We start from the raw sequence: 22249 nt of genomic DNA, 5'->3' as shown, positions 1-22249 counted from the left end.
AAAGGTAAATGAAGTGCTAAGGAGGCAGTTAGTAGAGAAATCTTAAGGAAACTGAACAAGGTATTAGAAAGTCCTAGACCTTAAGTGGTGTGCTGGGTATAACTTTCACCACTCAAGAAAAATGAACGAAAACCATGACATGAAAAGAATAACCACTAGAATGATCAGAGGAAGAAAAATTACATCTTACAAGAGTTAAGAAATCAGCAGATAATTATGAATACAAACAAAATTATCTGTGGAATACACAGCATCTTCCTCCTCAGTGTAACCATACTCTAATGCAATTGAGTTCCTTTCCCAAGACAAAAACCTGTTACTTATTTACTCTGCAAAGCAAGCCGCATTTTCAAAATCTTACTTAGTGTGTTCCTTTTTTCCTGCAAATAATCTTGAGCTGCTCTTACTATCTGCTGGACAACGCCTGTAACCAGTAGCTGGACTGAGGGAGGATCCCAGGTCAGGAGTAGTCGGTGAAGCACACTCAAGAGTTCAACACCAAGGAGCTACAGTAAAACAAAATACATATAAAAAAATTAATTAGGACTTAACGATTCCTGATTGTTATGTCACTTGTTTATGAGGAACAAATACTTTTCTCACATGAAAAATAACTACAGCTTTTGTAATCATCATAGAGGAAAGACCAAGACCTAGAAAAAGCTGATTGTCACAACATGCTCATACATTACCTGATCCTCTGCAATATGGATCCTGGCACAAGGGGAATCCAATAAAGTATGAAGTGCTTGTAAACAAGATGTAACATGCTCAACAGGTTCTTCAGGTCGTGGGGAACACAGAAACTGTATACTAACACCTGAAAAGAGCAATAATTAAAAAGAATGTTCATATCATCATAAAATCAAGTTTTCTTTTGAAATTTTTCTGTAAGTATAGCAGATTCTTAACTTTAGAAAGATACATGTTTTTCTCAATTCTTCTTCCTTTAAAAAAAAAGAGTCTATGTATTAAAAAGACCAAAACTGTATTTGCTTCCTCTTCTGCATCAAGTCTTCCCCAAAATTTGGCAGGATAAAAAATGAACAGTGACAACAAGCAACTTGGACTACTGAACAGAAATCCAACTAAATCTAAAGATCTTTAAGTCAGACTTCTGAATTCTTCAGTTGTGAACTGAGTTTTATTTTCCTGAACTCTTTAAAATGTAAAGATAAATGAGATGAAGTTAAGCCTCAAAAAATATGCAATATTCATATTATACATATGGCACTTCATTCTGTTTTTAAATATCTGTATATCTCAGGAAACTGTTGGCATTTCTCAGATCACATCCACCCCTTAAAGCTGTTAGGTAACAACAAAGGACAACAGTGAGTGCTGCTCACAGACGAAAAACTGATAAAAAAGCTACTCATGTGAATTGTCAAATATCGGTCTCTGCTGAACAGTGTTTTTATAAGGGTATTTTAATTAACCCTGCAGCTTTTGCATCTTTAAAGCACAAAATTTCATATCATCTGTATTATAGAATCATAGAATCAAAGAATCAGCCGGGTTGGAAAGGACCTCTGAGATCATCAAGTCCAACCCTTGATCCGCTACTGCCGTGGTTACTAGACCATGGCACTAAGTGCCACATCCACTCTCATCTTAAAAACCTCCAGGGACAGTGAATCCACCACTTCCCTGGACAGCCCACTCCAATGCCTGATTATCCTCTCTGTAAAGAATTTCTTCCTAATATCCAACCTAAACCTCCCCAGGCACAGCTTAAGACCATGCCCTCTTGTCTTACTGATAGTTGCCTGGGAGAAGAGACCAACCCCCACCTGGCTACAACCTCCTTTCAGGGAGTTGTAGAGAGTGATGTCTGCCCTGAGCCTCCTCTTCTTCAGGCTAAACAGCCTCAGCTCCCTAATTCTCTCCTCACAGGACTTGTGCTCAAGTCCCTTCACCAGCCTTGTTGCTCTTCTCTGGACCTGCTCCAGCACCTCAATATCCTTCCTGAACTGAGGGGCCCAGAACTGGACACAGTACTCCAGGTGTGGCCTCACCAGTGCTGAGTATATTACAGTGTAGAACAGTTCCTACTCATTTTATTTAATTACAATAATCATACTGACAAATATTCTGCTAATGCTCTGAAGAACACAACAAGCAGAGATAGAAAGGAGACACAGATTTTCAAAATATTAATGTCCAGACATGTAATGCATCTTAAACCTCCTAGATTTCAGGCAAAGTATCTTTTCTTATTCCCATAGCGTTTCATACCATAATGTGCTGCTACTGAGCTCTTAACTTGTAACTCTTACCCAAAATTAAGTGCATTCGATCTTTGTTTATCTCTGGCAAAGATTTAGTGGCAGGTGGAGTTCCAGGTGTCTGGTTTAACATAATGGATGTAGCACGTTTCTGTGAACTGGGCACTGCTGCAGCAGTCTCTTCTGTTGACTCTGACACATTAAATCCTGTACTGTTCAGCCAAAGTGCCACTGCATGTAGTATGGGAGCCCAGGAGTTTCGGTAATGCAGTCTAGCTGTATCAATTGTTTCTGGAGTGTAAAATGCTCCTCCTGTTAAATTAGCAAAGCAAAGGTAAATTCTAAAATTATCTCCCAATAATAGACAACAAGCACGCACTTTAAATTTATCAGTATATTTATTCTGGGTGCGTTGGATCATGTAAACATTCAGGTATAACACTTGTTAGTGACAGTAAATTCCAATTGTATAGTAACATTGTAGCAACATCAGTACCTCTCATAAGAAAGCGCTCTGGCCATGATGAAGCTGTGAGCAGAGAGCAAAGGCAGGCACAGTCATCAGGTCTTGCAGTATTTTTCATATAGAACATTCACTCTTAACTCAGTAAAATAATGTAAGACATATCCACTCTAATCTTAGAGGCTGTGTTTTTCTTACAATAACACCTTTTTGCATTTCATATCAAGGTATTAGAGGTGCAGACGTACTCTTAATTTTACAAAGACATCGTTTTAATGACCTCAGTAATTCAGATAAAGAGTCTATTCATCCAGATTGAAGGAAAAAAGCTCGAAGTTGAAACTCATATTTCTATCACACACAGGCAGAAATTTTTCACTTGCAAAAAAACATGCATGCCAAGTAATTTATAGAATAAATCTGAAGGTTCAACTACAGTTTTCTTTCAGTGCTTACCATCTGGAGGAAGCTGGGTAGCAAATTCAGCTGGTAAAGTTAAAAGAGCGTAATCTTTCAGCGCAGCTAACCAGAGTCGGCTGAGGGCAGGCAGTTCAGGTTGTACAAGTGTGATCAAACTGTCTGGTGGCAACTCATCTACAGTACCAAAATCATCCTCATCCTCCTCTGTGCTCTTTAAAACACGCTTTGGTTTGGTCTCTGCTTCTTTCTTGATCTTCATGGCAACAACATACACCTAGAAGATATGAAAGTACATGCTGTGAGATTTTTAAAAGAAAGAAAAGCAGCAGCCTTTCCCTTGTGAATGTAACAGATCCCATACATTTACAACTCACCAGAAAATGACTGAAAGAGATTTTCAATACAACTACATTTTATTTTTTTTTTCCTTTTATTTCCACCAGTACATATGTAACAGAGTCATAAATGGTACTTTCTTAAAATATTTTGGCTACACGCTTTTGTTTCTAAAACGTGTCAATCAGGAACACTTTGACAAACTCTTACTTAATTAACTGCAATATTATGCCAGAATATATTTCAAAGTTGTTTGATTTCTGAGGGGTTTTTTTGGGGGAAGGAGGGTTTGCTTTTTGTTTGCTTGGTTCTGGAGGGTTTTTTAAGTTTAAGAGCAATAAGATGAGAAGAAATTCAAAATGTGATAGGGTATGAGTGTGTATTTTGATACAGAAAAGTGCAGTAAAACAAAAAACAATCAAGCCTCACTGTAAATATGGACTGACAGAATGGCAGAAAAAGCAACAGAGAAAGATATAGAGATTAAAACATCCCAGGAGTGAAAGTGCAACAGGTTAGGAGGTTAGAAGGACAGGTGCAGCCAGGGAGGTGTGAGGCTGCTATTACCCTGTAAACTGTTTTCAATCTTTTAAAGATTTAATGGTCAGTGTTTACCTCAGCCCATGCTTTCAGAACTGCAAGTTTTTCCATAGTAGTTGCACTCTCTCGGTAAAGCTGGCTAGAAGATCCCTTTCCTGCTTGCACTTTATCCAGGGAAGAGACAAGAAGGTTGTGAACTCGGCGAAGATCATTCAGGTCACTTACAACCCCACTTCCTATCCAAGCGCTACATACCTAGACAACAAAGTTTAGAATCATTCTAAACCAGAAAAAAACCCCAGCAACCTTATAAACAAAAAAATTGAATCAGTAAGAAAACAAAACCTAGAACAATCACCACCAAAAACTCAGCCCCTCTCTTCCTGCTTAACACAAATAAACCTGAGGTTTTCCTTTTTTTAATTCCCACCCATGACAATAGAACTGCTCAGGTAAGTCGTTACAAAGGCTGTATTTGCAATGCATATTAATACTTAAAATAGTTTTTTAATCCTCCACAAATACGTAGTCACAATTTTTTTATTCTGTTCCCAAGTGTCTGGTCAAATCGTTCAGGTGATGTGCCATTGCATTCCCTGTGAAGAATATACTGGACAGCAGTCAATAAAAGTACATCTTTAGAAACCCATGCCTCTCCAATTAATATATAAGGCTCCATACTAACGAGAAGCTTTCAAATCACTAATGTCAAGAAAATACCTAGAAATGAGTGAAATATAAATCTTTGAAAAACTGAGTTATGATTTGGAACCAACAGTCCTATATCTAGAATAATCGATATGAGACATAGTGAACAGACAGTTGGGTGTCTCTTCACTTTTCATTTGAATTAAATGGATCCAAACAGGTACTTAAAATAACAAGCATCACACAGATCAGCTGTTCCTGGCTAATGCTATACATTGGCATTCATTCTCTAAAACACATTCATGCCCAGGCATAATGCAGACAACAGAAGAATTTCGGTGCAACTGCTTTTCTACAAAGATAAAAAGGGACAAATTCTTTCAGAAGAACTGCTCTTATTCTGGAGATGATTCTACAAGGATGAGGAACAGAAGCAAAAAAACCAAGCAGTTCAGGTTTTACAAATTCTTTTTCCAAGGCATTTTTGACCAATTTCCAATTTATTTATTTTGCTTCTAGAGAACCAGTTCCATGAAAGCCTTTGGGAAAGGGACACTCATGATCTGGAATGATGGACATATTTAAAATAATGTAAAAACAAACATCAAAAGTGTCCCAAAGATGTACAGGACAAAGCTGTTGAAAACGTCTCATAAATCCATTATTCATTCACAGTAGGACTAAGACCAGCTTCAATCCTGCTGCTCAGCAAGGCAACACCTGTTTCATTCATATAAATACATAAAAATAACAACATCCAACTCATTCAGTGAAGCTTCTCTCTGTCCATGTAACTTCTAGAGAGAATTCAATATCCAAAACTAATCTCTAGCCATTTGATCCTGTACATGCACACATCCACTTTGAAACCAGCTGAACAGAGAAGATTTTGACAACTTACACAGAATAAGTTTTCACACAAACTGCCTCTTCATCTAGTTTTAAATGTACAGAAACATTCTGTAAGTCAGGATGGACATAGACTTTTCTACGTGTAGATACCAAATTATGCAGTACTTGATCTATCCTTACAAGTTTTGCTGGAAATTAAGATTATAAAAGAACAAGACAAAGTCACACTCCTTCTGGACCAAATTCACTAAATAAAACTCACGTACGCAGTGTTATTGTTTCAAAACTGATGTTTGCATAGATAATTAAACTGCTGCTTTAAACTACAGTAGTAATTTCACTGTGTAAAACACATTCCAGATACTACCACAGCTATGTTGCTGATAGTTGGTTTAAACTACAGTATGCAAGATCACACACAAGAAAAAAAACCACACACGTGCAAAAAAAAAAAAAAAATTACCAAAATTTCACTAAGAAGTTGTTATTATGGTTGTAATGAGAATGTTCAGATCTTCTACATTGTAAAATCTAAAATACAGCATTAAACTGAATGGAAGTTTAGTGTTGGAAGGTACATTATTAGTAATCCAAGTATTTGATCAGACTGAAAGAAAACTCAATAAATACATTACTCTTGGTCTCATTAAGTAAAGGCTTTTTTCCTTTTTTTTTTTCTTGTAGCAACAAACGCAGAATTGACATGAAGACATAATTAGTTTCAGACACGTTTATGTAGCTCCCTAAAAGGACTTCTGCACTTCTGAGGAACAAAATACATTACTAGAAAACTCAAAAGATGCAAAAACATCACAGCCTAAGTTTACAGCATCTTCCAGACATTTGATACTACTTCTCTTTTGCATCCTTTTTCCAAAGAGAAGGAAAATTAGTTTTTTGCTCATAGAATCTGAACATTTTCCTCCATACCTGACAGGCCTTTGCAGTTATATCGGATGGTGTATCTTGGGAAAAAGCTGGCCTCAGAGCAGCTCCAACCTATTGATAGGAAGAAAAATTAAGAAATCCAACTAAAACAACAGGGATACAACATTGTTTATCTCACCTTGTTTAAGGCTCAAGGACCAACACAAAACAAGTAAGACAAAATTCCTAATTTTGGCATTATATTTACACCCCAAACATATCCTTGCTGTCTAGAACATATTTGCAATACCATTCTTTAAACAACAACTACAAAGTCTTAAACCACCTTTTTCCTGCTTGCTCATTGTCTTTTTTAAGTCTCAACTGCCTTTGTCAAATATGTGGTAGTATCTTACGTTAATGAGTATCTTTTTAGTCATTCAAGTATTACAGGTGAAATTTTTGCTAAGGTTCAATAAGCCAATGACCTTTTGATGTCCAAAGGAATAGAAGTGTGAAATCAAATGTTTATGGCTGGATTTGCATCAGGTTCCTCAAATGACAAATACTGACCAAAAAAACCCTTTTGGGCAGTTGCTATAAGGCAGCATCTTTCTGAAACAAAAGGAACCAAGTCAAAGAGAAGAAGCAATGGCTACAGCTCCACAGAAGGAAGGAAAAAAAAGGGCAGGAAGTGAAAAGTATGAAAGTCTGCCTTTAAAAAGTATTGAAAAAGATCTTGAAGACACAGTGAAGACAAAGGAGGTGAAAATATTCAGCTATGCAAGAAAAAAAAGCAGTAATACCGCAAAATAAATCTTCAATTGCCCATTTCCCATTGGTATACTTTTGAAGTTTTCTTTTAAACAGAAGTATATTCACTCATTTCCAAGAAAACAGATTTATTAGATTATATCTAGAACTGATTCAGCTGTATTTTCCAATTCCTAATTCTACAAATGAAAAGCCACTTTTGCCAAAAATTTAATGTAACTTACAACATTTGGCTTTCAAGCTACTGAATTTTTCATTTTGTCAGCTACTGAACTACAATAAATAAAAAGAGATACAAAAATAAAACTTGAAGAGGTGAATAAGCATGTCTCTTCAGCACAATTTCACACACAGAAAAATCTCCTCACAGGTCTTTTGAAGTTACAAAATGTTCTCAAAGTTAATACTGGCATATTGGCATAAATACACAATTTCCTGAACTTATAAAGGAGGTCTCACATTTGCCTGATACTGCTCCAGTATCACATGGCCTGGAAACTCTGGCTCAGGAACAGATGCAAATTTCTTGATAATGTCTTCAAGAGCCTGAAGACCTGCCATTCGTAGCTGGTTGCTGTGATCAGTCGCAGCCATGAACGCCATTCGAATAAGGTCAGAGAGATGGAGTACTAAGAAGTCATCTTAGAACAAAACAGAAAGAACTATTTAGTAACTTAAAAGTATTTAGTAACTTAAAAGACAGCTAACATGACAGATACATGCAACATTTTCCTCACTGACATGTATAACTTTTACCTATCGGTTTTCAAAGGTCCACATTTAAGGTGTGGAAGAAGGAAGGAAAGAATGTTACCTAGTATTCTTGGTCACTCTTCCCCCTTTAAAGTGATTCTATGACTTTTATTCCTAAAACGACCTTAAAATTGAGCAGAAATTGCATAGAATAGAGCATGTAAGTGTGGCTAAGTAGAATAGAATATATTAAAACATTTCCTAAAACCTACAGGAAGTCTTCAAGGCAATTCCTGCTCCTGCTCAAGTCCTATGCTTATAGTGACCCCTGCTGATGTCAAGTTTAAACACTTAAAACCGAGTATGCCTCTAATTCTGCTCCCAAAAACCACATCCAAGGCCATAAGCAAGCAGTAAAGAACAATATTTAACCCAGTAACATTTCTGAAAGGATTATTCTTCTCTATTTATTCAGTTTATTTATTTTCTTACTCTCAATTTGAAATTACCGTATGTTGTACAACTAATATGAAAATAAACTACTTTAAAAATCTAGTGTGACTAACAAAAAATACAAATTATCTAAGCTATTTTCAAGGCTCAAGGTAAAAAAAAGAAAAATTATTTTGTGGTTGAAGCTTTCCAGAGGCACGTCAGTAAAGAAGGACTGGAAATCACATAAAAACTATAAAGTGATGAAGTCTGCACTTACTTTTTCAGACCATCAAAGGCAGTAGTAAAATTTGAGTATTTTGAAGCTGAATTTGGGGAGTAGAAGTTTGCTGAGTTTTCCTTCTTACAATGATACCAAACAAATCACAGTTCACTTTAAATAAATTCAGAGATATAAATTCTCATGATTATATTATGCAATCCTCTGTAGGATTCTATAAGCAGCAGTTATTTCATGATTTTCTCTGTAATACAATCCCATCTCAAAATAATCTTTGCCCAGACTCTTCCTTTCTAGTCTTCAAACAGTGACCTCAGCCTCAAATCAAGTCAAAAGCCAGATTCTCACAAAACCAATGCACAGTGCTGGAACCAGGTTGCACCAAAGCAACATAGGCAAAGACTTGGTAACTCTCCTTATCCTAACAGACACTAACCTCAATGACACAGACACTAAAATACATTAATCTCATGCATTCTGGCATGCTCACAGCATTCATCCCATATACACAAGGTCCTCACAAACACTACATTTGTGAACTCAAGCAATCATTACACAGCACAACCAATACAACATGGACAACTTAAGGACAGAAGCCTCCCACTATCTGTTCAAAAACCATTTCTTCACAAAAGAACTATGCGATATATGACCTCTCAATTTTGATTCTCTAACTCATAAAAGTATGTTTGAAACATGAGCTTGAAAACCAAGCTCATGGTATCACTCTCATGGATACCAAAAGAATGGACTTTTAAAAGTCCATGTCTTTTTATAACTCCCTCCCACATCTCTCTCTCCACAGCCAATTATGTAGTCTTATGTCCTCTTTTTTTCTTTCCTAGCACCCCTTCAGTCTGGAGATGATAACATAATCTCTTAAATTCAATTCATTCTGTCATTACATTGAACTGTGAAACCATTCCCAGCTTGCCCTTAGCTACAAGTTTATTGCTTCTGTTTCAGACTTGAGAAAAGGTTTGCATATCTAGGCCTTTTTTTTCCCTAAGCACGTGAGTCTGTTAGAACCTACATTTTCCACCAAACCTCATTCTTTGTGTTCATGGTACAGAAATTACAGTATTATATGGCTACAGTTTTATTGACTTTTGCTGGACATTTCCTTTGGGTTTGGCCATGAAAGGATAAGTGCTTATACCTTTTTCTTGATTGTGTAATCTTAAGCTGTAAAAAGGTGTCAAAAATAAAATAAAATAAAAAATTAAAACCAAAACCAAAACATGCATGTTCTGTAATTACTTTTTGGGTTTTTAAGTCTGGCTAAACGAGCCAGTGCCAGATCGAAGTGTGCCTTGTTGGCATTCTCACACAGCATGATAATTCGGCACAGACAGTCTGCTGCAAACACACGAGTTGCCCAGCGAGGCGCTACAGAAGGCTTGGACTTATCCTCTTCACCCAAGGTGGTAAACATTGTATCATCATCCATCTCATCTTTCTTCTCTGATTCCTCATCCTTCCCTCCTAAGGGAGCAGCAGTGCTCATGTCTATAACAGAGAACAATTAAAAGGGGAAAAAAAAATCCCACTGTTACAATCCATAAAAGACACCTAAGGACAAGAATTGAAGTCTTTCCTTACACTGAGATTCAGAACAGACTAATTCGTCCATTAAAACAACATTTGACACACATCAAAAAGCAAAGGAATATCAGTAAAAGAAATGTTTGTCACCTCTAATCTGGGTTATATTACCCTTTATTTGTCTTAAACAATATGAAATAAATTCCTGTAATATCCATTTGCCACAGACACCAACTACAGTTGAATCCCATATCTAAACTTCTCAGCTTTGAAAATTAACCCATTAAATTACCAATAAACAGAGTAAGGAGATTATCAGGCTCAGAATCAAGAATCAGCTTAGCTTTGAATTGTTCAGCCTCTGTTTCAAGTAAAAGATAAAGTGCCAGTTAAACTGAAACAAAACTACAAAGCTCCATGCCATGGGACAGATACACAGCCAAATAGGCAGTTTATGGCACCCAAAAACATAATCAACATTAAAAAAATTCTTTTCTCTAAGTGTGGCTTTGCAACTTCATTTTAGAAAATAAAATTGCTTCAGGGATCACATAAAAAATCAAAAGCCAACAGGGACAAAAAAACACCTCATCAAACATGCATATACACTTCTGCTATTCAGAAATGAGAACATAAGTTCTCTATGACAAGGTCTAATTTAGTTGAATGCCAAGATACTGACAAAAATTACTCCAGAAATAATTAGAGGAAAACGAGAAGAAATTATTGCAAGGGTAACCCATCCCAACTGAGGTACGCTTCTTAGAAAGTCTAAATTAAAACTACTGAAGAGCCAAGACATTCAATAAAGAAAAAGGCTGTGGCAAATCAAACATGGATGATACCAGTTCATAACAAGTGTTTTGAAAGGGTATCCAGGATCTTATGCAGATGATTTGTATATCTCTGCTTAAAAAGCAAGATTTTGGATCAAAGGAGTTCAAAGTGAAGTTGTTGGCTTAAAGCACACCTGAGAGAAATTTATTTAAATATGGTTCTCTGAGATTATGTCACCTACTAATAAATAAATAAGAAATTGACAACCATGTTAAAAACCTTAAGACCCATCCCACATGAAATAATAAAAGGACATGCCAACTTCAAACTTGGGAAATGAGGTATTTCTCACTGGGCAGATATGTGGTGACTACAATACAGAAAGAAATCACTGGTAGCATCACTCATCAGTAAATGTAAAGCTGGCAGCACTTAGAAACAGCTTCAGGATGAACTCACATGCCAATAAACAAGTATAAATGCAAGGGAAATGAGCAGAATCTGCATCACAACTACCCTACAAGCTGAAAAACAGGAATAAGGTCACAGAGGACAAAATCTGTGCAAACAAATCTTGAGAAGCTGAGCAACAAACGAAAGTTTCATCACCATGGTAACCCATCATCACATCAGTAACTCATAAAAACTCATAAAAGAAAACTCAGAATGTATACAGTACTCTTCTTTTTGTACAATCTTGATGTATAATGGCTAAAAAGAATGTCTGCTTTCACTAAGATACTGAAATGTCAGAGTTATAAACACACTGCTTCTCCCTTGGAAATCCTCCTTTAAGCAGCCTACATTTTAATCTTAAAAGCAATATTCTGAAACTTAACATTGATGATTTCTTCTTTCTAAGGGATTTTTAATGCACTGTAATCAAAGTTCTATATACAATATAACCTATATCTTAACTAGGATAAAAGACAAGCTCCAAATCAACATTGCTAGAACACGCTAATACTAAGAACATATTGTCGTTTCTGTGAACAATACAGAACACTTACCACTTGAAGCTGCAAGGACATCCTTACAAAGCATTAGCCAGTGAGAAAGGTTTTCTACTGCCAGCGACGAAAGCATATGTCCCAGAGTGTCGTGGATATCTGAGCACAACTTCCGATCAGTCTCCCGATCCAACATTCCAAAAAGGACACCTTCGAGGCCTGTCTCTGTTATATTAACCCCCTGATGCCGGGAATGAGCATCTCGACGGGAACCAGCTCCCGGTGCAAAAGGATTAACGTCTGCAAAATGATAACAAGAAATCTTTTCTGAAATCAGTAGTTCAGTTTTAAAATTCAGAATAACAAACTAGAATTGGATATTGTGTATTTGTGTGTGTATAGTCCAGTTAATGATACATTAAGATGACACTGATTTTTTTCTGAATTAACATTAGAAAGATTTTAATACAGCAATTAATTTTATCTGCAAGGGAAATAACACTACCAAGTACTACTTAAAAAAAATATCTCACTATTTTTTCAAGGTATATACCCCCTAAATTTGTAAAAAAAAAACCCCAGTAGTATTGGACTCTAAAGAATCTTTCCAGAGACAGATTTAACTGGTGTGATTTAAAGAGTAAGCTCACAATTCTATGTTTGAATGAAGACTGTGTTGAGCCTCCTATTTTCAAAATAAAATGATACATCTAAGAATTGAGCCGACCAGCAAAGTCTATACCTTTGCAGAAGTGGTGCTAACATAACATAACAGAACCAAATATCTTGATCAAACAGCATACAATTAAATCAATTTTCAAAATAACAAGAGCTGAAATACCAGAAAAACTGTAAAATGTTTCTGCTTTATATACACTGTGTTCCCTATTTGATTGCCAGCTTTAATGAGGCAGAGAGGTTTAACTCTGAGCTTAACAAACAGCTAAATTCTAAAAGAAATTCAAGAGGTAATCAGGGGTGTGACCAGAATTTATTGAAGCTGGAAGGGACAGTTTAAGGGTTTTTTTCATTTGGGGGTGGGGGAAGCAGGTGTTTCAGCTTTTTTTCCCCTCTTTCTAAAGGCGCACCCATACACGCACACGCACACTCAGCTGTTACAGAAAGGCCACGCATAAGAAATACGTACTGATGCCACTGTTTTCTTTGTCTCCAGTGTTTTTTGCTAAGCTCATGGCATATTCACATACTTCTGATGCTTCCCTCTGAGCAAGCTGTCGTAAACACGCAACTGCAGCCCGGCGAAGCAGCAAGTGAGAGCTGCACAAATGAACCTAAAAATCAGAACCATTACAGATGAGTGAACTGCTGCACCCCAGTATCAATAAATCGATGCTGCGAAGGACTAAAATCATTCTACTTTTCAGTTTTATGCCCAAGGGTGAGCTGCTGGGTACCAGGTCCTGGAAGTTCAGAAGTAAGTACTTTTTATAATATACAAATACGAAAATAGAACTGACATACATAGAGCTGTAACCTGGTTAAAAGAGATAAAAGCATAAATATTGGAACTACTTTGCCAGTGCAATTTAGGTTAATTACCATTTCCAATCTGCTATACTCTAGTGGCACTATGCCTCATAGTCTCCTACAGCTGTAAATCATATTCTTTTAAACAAAAATCCATCATCTGGTGCACCACACATGACAGCTATCATAAAAACTTCCATTTCGAATTTGTAACAGAATCTTATAGCAGTAAGTTCTTAGAAGCCTCTCAGTAAGACAGCAGCAGATTTCCTTGCTAACCAACACTGGCTTTTAATTCCTTTGAATCACCTCAAGTGCAAGTAAATATTTTTCTTTTGGAAGAAATGTGCATGGTCTCTATTTTCCTGAGAGGAAGTAGCTGCACAGAGAAGTGTATGTTTTTCCACAGTGAAAGAGACGAAGAGTGCTCTTTAAAAAACTGATTCTTTATTTATCTTGGGATAATTTGTTTTTAATAAACCAAACACACATTTGCTTTCTTGGTATTAAGTTACTATGTGGATGGAAAATGTTTTCCTAAATGAAAGGATTGTATAGTTTATAAAGCATTTTAACAGTAGATCCATATTTGACATAGGAATATACAAGATTTTACTCCTGAAAAAACAAGCAGACTTTAAAGAAATTCTAAACATCACACTGAGGTTGTTTTAATGGAACTAAAATGCAGTACATTTGGGAGATTTAATTAAAGAGTATTCCCTGCTTCAAATTACAAAACAAATAACTAGAAGTTATGAAGCCAATGCAGGAAGAAGAAATTAAAACTAGACTGTAGAACTGTACGGTTTGATTTTAATACCTGGCATTAATTCCATTTAAAAGCAAATCTGAAAAGTTTGCTAATGCAGCAGGGAAGGCAGACCTTGCCTACATATTTGCAGTATGAAGAAATGCACAAGATAACTCAGAGGAAACCCTATCAAACTAAGTATAATTTGAAAGTAAGGAATATGAGAAAAGAAAATGAAAATAGCATCTGCTTAGCAGAAAACAAACAGGAAAAGGTTTCAAAACAGCACTAGTTATTCATGTATGAACTTCATTGTCTGTAACATTATGCTTATTACATATGGGTATCCTTGACATCTTGCTAAGTACTTCCCCTTATCCTCTGTTAAACACATGCGTAAAACTCTGAGGAACAAAAGGGATGCATTTTGTACTCACACAAAGACTGGGAACCAGACTGGACAGGTTGACATGCCGTGGTGCAAACATATGAAGCTGCTGAAGACAGGATATAGCAGCTGCCTGAACAAGTGAGTCTGAATGGTCTTGTGTGATTGCACATCCCACCAAACAGGAAGAACGGATCGTTGAAATTGTAGCTCCATTACCTAATGATGTAATATGATATCCTTAACACAGCAAAACTTTTGTATGACAACTGTAGACTTTAAGCCTTTGAGAAGCTTTAATGCTTCAAAGTTGACAGATTAACATGCAATTTTTCTGAATTCCCATGAAAATTAGAAACACTACAGAGTGTTTCGGTATCTCTTTTTTAGCTCAGTTAAACCATGTCCTGTCCAAATGAAATTCTGGATTGATAAACTCCAGTCAGAAATATTTTGAGACTATCTTCCCAGAAGATCAAAACATTATCTGAATTTAGATTCTAAAAGTCTCTTTCCTTCTATATATATGAGCAACATTTCACGCACTGAACTATTTCCTAAAATATCAAGTAACTCTCAAGCTAGCATATATGTATGCAGGCAATTTTAATTAACATACAAAAAACATAAGTTCAATTAAACCATCTAGAAATATTGCATAACTAGAAACTTAAGTCCAGTTATTTAAAATTTCAATAGTAGTTGGCTCTCTGGCAATGCATCAAAGACTATCCCATAAATATTCCTAAAAATCCCCATTGGACAAAGTTACAAATCTGTGTTTTTAACATCTGAGGCACAGAATTTCAGACACAGTGTTTGGTATGACAAGATCTTGGTCTCTACAGTAAGGTACAGTGATGTAAAGATATCAAGAATGAATGGAAATGAGCTACAGTTCACAATATTATCAATTATTTCAAACTTAAGCTCTTACCATCATTTAAAAATAAAATAATCATATGTTAAAAAAGCATCATCCCCCCACTACACAACAAAAACACACACAACAAAAGCAAGGGTTTCATTGCTTACCTACCAAGCAAATTTGCCATTAGCCAGAACACCATACATCACTTCAACTTCTTTATATAAATCTCTAACTGCAGTCAAAAAAGCCCCAAGTAGTTATAAGTAGCATCAAAAGTGAGGTTGTTTGCAGGACTGTAACTAAATTAGTCAACATCACCTGCCACCATCTGCAACTAACAAAAACTTGTATTCTTCCATTTAAGATTACAATATCATCTTTATACAAGGTAGATTTTTTTGTTCTCTCTTCAAATTCCCACTAACCTTGCAGCTCAGGCCCAACAGTAGTTATTATAGCTCCAAGACATCGGCCTAGGCACTGATGTACTTCTGTATGCGATGGTGGCACAGTTAAGAGCAGAGTAAGAACCAGAGAAAGCGTTGGCTCCACGTACCCACGGTACATCGGTCCACTAGAATCTACTATCAAGGCAAGCGAATGGAGAGACCAGGTCTATCAAAAACACAAAGGAATATTTTTTTAGTAATGCATTTAGGAAATTAGTTCTATATGCAGATGGAGCCTAGCTCCATACATCCACTCTTAAATGTGTCTAGTTACCTACTCTGACTCCAGAAGTGTTTCAAAAGTCTCAGGAGCTCAAGCAATCACCTGAGAGTTTAAACATCTCTAACATACTCTTTCGTTATCAGCAGTTTTGAGGATAGTGGAGATAAGATGACAAAGAATTTGAGAAAAAATATTTTTAAGCACTTTCAGGAAGAAAAATACAAACACAAACAACATATCTACTTAAAACAAAAAGGAAAAAAGAGAAGTGACTCAAGGCAGGAAAAAGACAGAATCATTCCACTGTAAAACTGGATGCAGTGTCTGAAATGGGCAGCTTACAAAGTCCTTAGTGGGCAGTGCCTTTTACAGTCCAGTAGGAACTGATTTTCATGACAAGTTGAAAGGCTTACAAGCATTTTCTAATTTTCTTATTAGAGGCTGCAAGAGAAGAAAGCAGCGCTGTTCAGTCAGTGTACTACAGCATGAGGGAAAAAATGGTGAAAGATCCACCCATTTTGGTTGCAAGATCAGTACATAAAAGAGCACATTGCAATTGCCAAAGTAAGAAGTGGGCAAGAGGACAGTCCTTCGGAATACTGACATTTCACAGGAAAAAAATTCCACTGACAGACCTGAAAACATTAGCTATTTCTCCCCAGCATCCTACTAAATGATCTTATTTTACAATGTTCTTACAATAAATACATGAAAAGACTATGATAAAAGAATATTACTATTAAAAAGCTAGAGCCTCAGGAATAAGCTTGAAAACCTGCTTTTAAAACTGCTCCTTTTCAATTGTCTCTAATGCAATCCAAACACCATTAGCACTAGCAATCATGTAACTACTTCTACAGTCCTAACCCCATGGTAGCACATTACAGTTTATCCTTCCATTCCTGTAAATTTCCATTACTCATATTTCCATACAGTTTCTGTATATCCACACTGATCTAGTGAGGGATGAGGTTTAAAAGCTTAGCTTTTCCCACTGGCCTAGTGCTGTATTCTCAACAGAAAATAAGGTAGATATGCAAGTTCCACCAGGACTTCCACTTTATATTTTACTTCCTTTTTTTGTTCACAAAACAATAACCTTTCCATTTTGTTTTTAAATGAATGGTGCACAATCATATTATATGAGTTATCTACTCATATATGAAGTTAGTTAGATATGCAAACTGCACTTACTCTTACCTTAAGTAAACTAGGGAAATTCAAGAGAGACTTTAAATTCTATTTATAGATTTTTTTTAAAAAACATTATCTTCAAGCAAAACTAGGCTTGTTTTCCCAAGTGATAAGCTTTGTTACTTTGATTTCTTTTCTATTGCTCTGAGAGAAAGAAATAAGAAGGTACTCTAACAGTTTAAACCAAGGTGAAGTACGATTCCGTATAGTTAGTGGAGGCTTCAGCTTCTCAATTTTTGGGTATAAAGTACCCCTGCTCGTGGGTGGCACACAACTTCCTGCTGCTAAAGCTTAATAGTCACTATTCCAGATAATCATCTCCTTGCAGTAACTTGTGAAAAGAATGACAAGAAGTTACCTATTATATTATGCAATTACACCATAATCTTTGAAGTACAATAATTACAGACAAAACACTTGCTTTTACTCCAAATAGGTTTCTTTTTTCTTTTTTTTTCCTTCTGAAGTAATTCTTTTAGTGCTTTTTTTCTCTGCTGGAGAAAAAAAAAAATCAGCACTTTTCTCTCTAAAATTCAACTTCTTACTATACAGACACATGTAGTGGTCCATCTAGCCCTCTCTTTACAGCAGCAGCCACAGACACTTAATGGAAGTCTTAAAAGACAGACCGAGACACTGACCTCTCCTATTTCTCTTGAGAAATTTTCTCCCAATTTTCCAGTATTTTCACTTTAGAAGCATTCTGAACTGTATAGTGTCTATACATATTCAGCAACTCCAAAAATGTTACTCTTTAAACAGCATGTTTAGTCCCCTTTCTACTCTACCAGCAACTTTTAGCAGTCAAGTTGTCCTCTTTTGAGACTTTACATGTCTATAGTCCACAGTAGATAGAAACTCCTTCTCGACTTAGGCTTGTCTTAGACTTAGCTACTACTAGTTCCTCTTCTGTCCCCTAACTGCAGTTTAGCTTGCAACAGATTTCTGTTTTCATAATATAACCTCCCAAAGATGATGTACTGCCAAACTGCATATGTATCACATATACAGAAATTACGTGACAAAGAAAACTACTGCTCATCACCTGAGACTCCAGTAACCGATCACATGTTAACCATTAGCCAGTTATTAAAACTTCTGTTTAGGCAGCTAAAATAAAACTAGCACATTTTGCTTTACAGTTAAAGTCAGTTAGGAATATGATCACAGTGCATTACTCTGGCATAGCTGACAAGCAGACACTTGTCCATCTGAATTAATGTGACCACTTGCAACTGCCTCCCTAACTAGCTATAAGGTTACGTTTTAATTGCACAACATTTTTGGGATTTTGTACTATAAGAGTTTATAAGGGAAGTTGCACTTGTCTTCATGTTCCCTCGAACATGCTACATGTCTTACATGTCACTGTGTCTATTAAAGCACAGAACAGTAATTTAATTGTTAATTTTCATCCTGAACATTTTAAAATAGTTTTGCGGTGATTGCTTTTTTTACCTGGACTTCAGGAGACGTTCCATCCTGTGCCAAAGCCAAGAGAATACTGACACTGGTTTTCAGATGCTGTCCAGAACCTATTCCACCAACATACCGATGGAGACAGCCCAGAGCCAAGGAATGGCCTGTTCTTGATACAACATCTCGAGCAGATTTTAACCTATCAACATTTAAATAAAAGCAAATCATATCATTCACTAGGTTTGTTACAAAGAACCTTTGAAGTACCATAAGAGTGCAAAAAACTAACAGAATTTTGCAGGCCACCCTAGAAGAGCTAGAGAAGCTTTAACAACAAAAGTAAAAACAATATACTTAATCTACATTGCTATTAACCCAGATTACATAAAAGACCAGAAAAAAAAAAAGCTATTTTAATAGCTTTTTTCTTTCTTTCTGGTCAGAACTTGACATTTTGGATGAAGAAGAGTTTTGGAAGGATATAGAAAAAGAACTGAGAGTTTACCAGTGTTTCCCAGCAGACTAATTTAATAATCAGAAAAGTCATTGCTAAACCACTGCAATGAAAACGGAATCAAGAATGAAAAGGAATCAAAAATAGAAAAACGACAACACATACTGATGAATGACAAAGAAATCCACAGCTACATCTTCCACTACAAAGTACAGGTTTTAATACAGCTGTTTTCTTCTACAGCTGATTTCTATGACTTTTCCAATAAATCATTTTAATTTTTTTTTAAATACCAAGCCTTTTATTAATGAAACTAAAACAGAACATAGAGCATTTTGAATGATCTAGTTGTATGAAGCAGTGACTTACTGAGTATTTTCCACAATACTTCTGCTTCTGAATGCATGTCACATACATAACTCAGTAATTAAAAACCTTTTCAGTGGTTGGGGAAGAGAGATAAAGGATTTCCTAATTAGGACAAAGAAGGATTTTTTTTCCCCTGGTTGTCTGTATATTAGGTACATGCATGCTCTTAGTCTTCAGTGAACAACAAAGCAAATGCACATCTCAAACATACAAAAATTACTTGACAGTGTCAACAGAATGACAATCATTAACAACTTTACCCTAGATAAGAAACCAATAGTCCCAGCAATAGAAATTCAAGGAAGACAGTAAGCATGATGTACTTTATTACAAAATAAAAGGAGGAGAAAAATTGAGTTGCCCAGAGGTAGGAGAGCTGGACTGAGGGTATGTGCATGCAGCCTGACCAGCCAAAAACATGGGTTGCAGCCTTGAGGCAGTTGCATTCTCTTTCACAAATAGGCTGATGCCTTAAATTTAAGCACAAAATTGGGAAACATATTGTCTCATTATTTCTACCAGACATCTTTCTAAAAGCCCAAGATAAACAACAGAATATGAAAAAAATATGGGCCAGTACATAAGTTAAATCGATGTGTAAAGAGGATGTTTTAATGAAACACAACCACTATCATACAATTCATATTTCAGACATACTTAATGTAAGCTGTGTTTATCTATCTGAAACAGCTTCATAACCTTCAAGTGACTCCTCAAAAGCTATTCTCTGGTATCATTTCACATTCCATGTGTTTAACAGCTCAGCTTTTATTCCTCACATAAAATAAATCAAAAAGAGAAGAATCTGTTTGAAGGTTTGTTAGATCTACATAACCATAACAATCAACCATGAAGAGAATAATCAATATGTAATTTAGAAGAGGAATCTTCCAAACTATATTAAATTATAATTTTATTTCCTTTTCTGAATTAGAATCAACTTACTTATCAAAACTGTACTGAGCCATTCTAGCAATGAAAGAGGCTTCTCCAACCACTTGAGCCATTCTGCCAAGAGCTTCGCCTGCTGCACATCTCAAAATAGGGTTAGGATTATCAAGGGCACCCATTACGAGTGTCAGAGCAGATTTGCGGACTTCTTCTGGTCCTAAGGTGCTTTTATTCTCAGCTAAACCCTACAAGAAAAAAAAAAACCACAACATTCGATGGAGGGGAGAAAGGGAAGATATATATTTGAGACCTTCAATTAAAAATTGTACCCTTTTGCTTTTGTTACAATTTGTGGTAGTTCATCCTAAAATATATTGGTTGAAAACATTTAAAACTCAATATCAACAACATCCTGGATCTTATGTTTGCCAACACTCTACCTATTTCACACACAGGAAGATGTGTTGCACCAGCCTTTTTTATCAAATGCATTATAGCGCACCCTAGTCCTACTGAATCTGATCTACTTTACACAGGACACCTCAGAAAAAAAGAGAAGCTTTAAGAATCTAACAGCAACATCTTTCTGTCAGACAGGAAAACCACAGCTCTGTTATGTTTCTGCAAGAATCACTTACATTGAAGACATTTTAGGTACATGAAAATATTTTTTTCTTAATAATCACATCTTTACAAACATTTATACAGCCTCTTAAATGAACACTGTACAGAACAATAACACTAAACACTGCTTCTACAGCTTCTTTGGTTTCCATATTTCATTAATAGGTACAACACCTTTCACAACTTTCAAGAAGTATTTTACCCTGGGAAAAATAATTCAACACATGTAAAGTAAAAATACTGCAGGTATTATAGAGGAAAAAGTCAAAGACTTTACCATAGATTGTCATTTTCTGATCTGAAATCCTTATTTCAGCTCAATTTTGACAATTCTTTGACCATTTGGCATGGCATGGGAGATTCCAGAAATCTGCCTCAGAATCTACTTTTCAACTTCTAGTAACATAGTTCACGTTTCTAAGAACAATGCAGGAAGTGAGGTGCTGTTTTGACGATGTATTTTGCCAATCAACCAAAGACGTGAGGCTCCAGCAACAATCAGCTTAAATGAGGCAGGCATTATTTGTGCTCGCTGTCTAGCTTCCTGGCCTGATAGTGTGAGGCTGCATTTCCAACCTTAGCTAGAGAGCACAGAGCTGTAGCTGCAGTCAGTGGGACTGTGCATAACCACCTAGAATTCAGTGCAATAGAATTCAGCAACCAAACTGTAAACCCAATTATATTCGTGTTTTTGTTTCCACAAGCCTCATCTGCACAATACTGAGGGGTTTTTGGAATATATATGACAAAGTACTTAACTCCATGAGTCCAGTGCAAATAAAACTACAGGACTGATAATTAAAAGAAAAAGTGTTAAAAAACAAAGTGCATACTAGAGAACGCTGAATACTGCAGAATGCTGACTACATGAGCCTCATTTCTCCTCTGTGCTGATACACACAGACGAGAGCTCATATTAATATCTGGGAAAAAAATGCAATTTTAGTATTTTCAAACTTTTGAATGTCTGAGTGGTAACTTTAGCAGCGGTTCTTCTAACAGCTCTTTGTATTGAATACAAACTGATGAACTTTGGCATCCATTACAAGTTTACAAGTTTTACCTTTAAGGCACTAAGAACAGCTGTAAAGATATTAAGCTGTACAGCTTGCTGGCGAACACCTTTAGCCTGCTTGACACATTCAGCAAAGTGATCCAACATCTGTAATCTAAAACAAAGGAAAGAACATAATTGAAGTGATAGCCTTTCAAAATACAAACTAAAACACAGCTGATAAAAAACACACACAACAAAAGGACCTTTCAAGTTCAGTCACAGAATTTATGCTTCAAGGGCTGCAGAAGGTATTCACTACAGGCAGAAAGAGTAGAGTTATTCTGAACATCCCTTTGCTGGTT

The 22249-nt window shown here is 36.1% G+C and overlaps 1 protein-coding gene across 3 annotated transcripts in view; it reads right to left on the bottom strand.

Annotated features, from left to right (window-relative positions):
- HEATR5B (HEAT repeat containing 5B) overlaps window positions 1-22249 on the bottom strand; it is a 57694-nt gene that overhangs the window by 16245 nt on the left and 19200 nt on the right. For all 3 annotated transcript variants that reach the window (XM_032683104.1, XM_032683106.1, XM_032683105.1), the window contains 15 exons: window positions 21954-22059; window positions 20321-20511; window positions 18592-18751; window positions 15693-15882; window positions 14446-14615; window positions 12914-13058; window positions 11827-12066; window positions 9755-10003; window positions 7588-7769; window positions 6418-6486; window positions 4063-4242; window positions 3148-3385; window positions 2280-2540; window positions 693-820; window positions 362-506 (listed from right to left, as the gene is read on the bottom strand). In XM_032683104.1, the coding sequence (XP_032538995.1) occupies window positions 362-506; window positions 693-820; window positions 2280-2540; window positions 3148-3385; window positions 4063-4242; window positions 6418-6486; window positions 7588-7769; window positions 9755-10003; window positions 11827-12066; window positions 12914-13058; window positions 14446-14615; window positions 15693-15882; window positions 18592-18751; window positions 20321-20511; window positions 21954-22059 (2654 nt within the window). The remainder of the gene's footprint in view (window positions 1-361; window positions 507-692; window positions 821-2279; window positions 2541-3147; window positions 3386-4062; window positions 4243-6417; window positions 6487-7587; window positions 7770-9754; window positions 10004-11826; window positions 12067-12913; window positions 13059-14445; window positions 14616-15692; window positions 15883-18591; window positions 18752-20320; window positions 20512-21953; window positions 22060-22249) is intronic.

The sequence above is a fragment of the Chiroxiphia lanceolata genome, chromosome 3, assembly GCF_009829145.1.
Source record: "Chiroxiphia lanceolata isolate bChiLan1 chromosome 3, bChiLan1.pri, whole genome shotgun sequence".
Lineage (NCBI taxonomy): Eukaryota > Metazoa > Chordata > Aves > Passeriformes > Pipridae > Chiroxiphia > Chiroxiphia lanceolata.
This window is presented reverse-complemented; position numbering and strand designations above follow the sequence as displayed.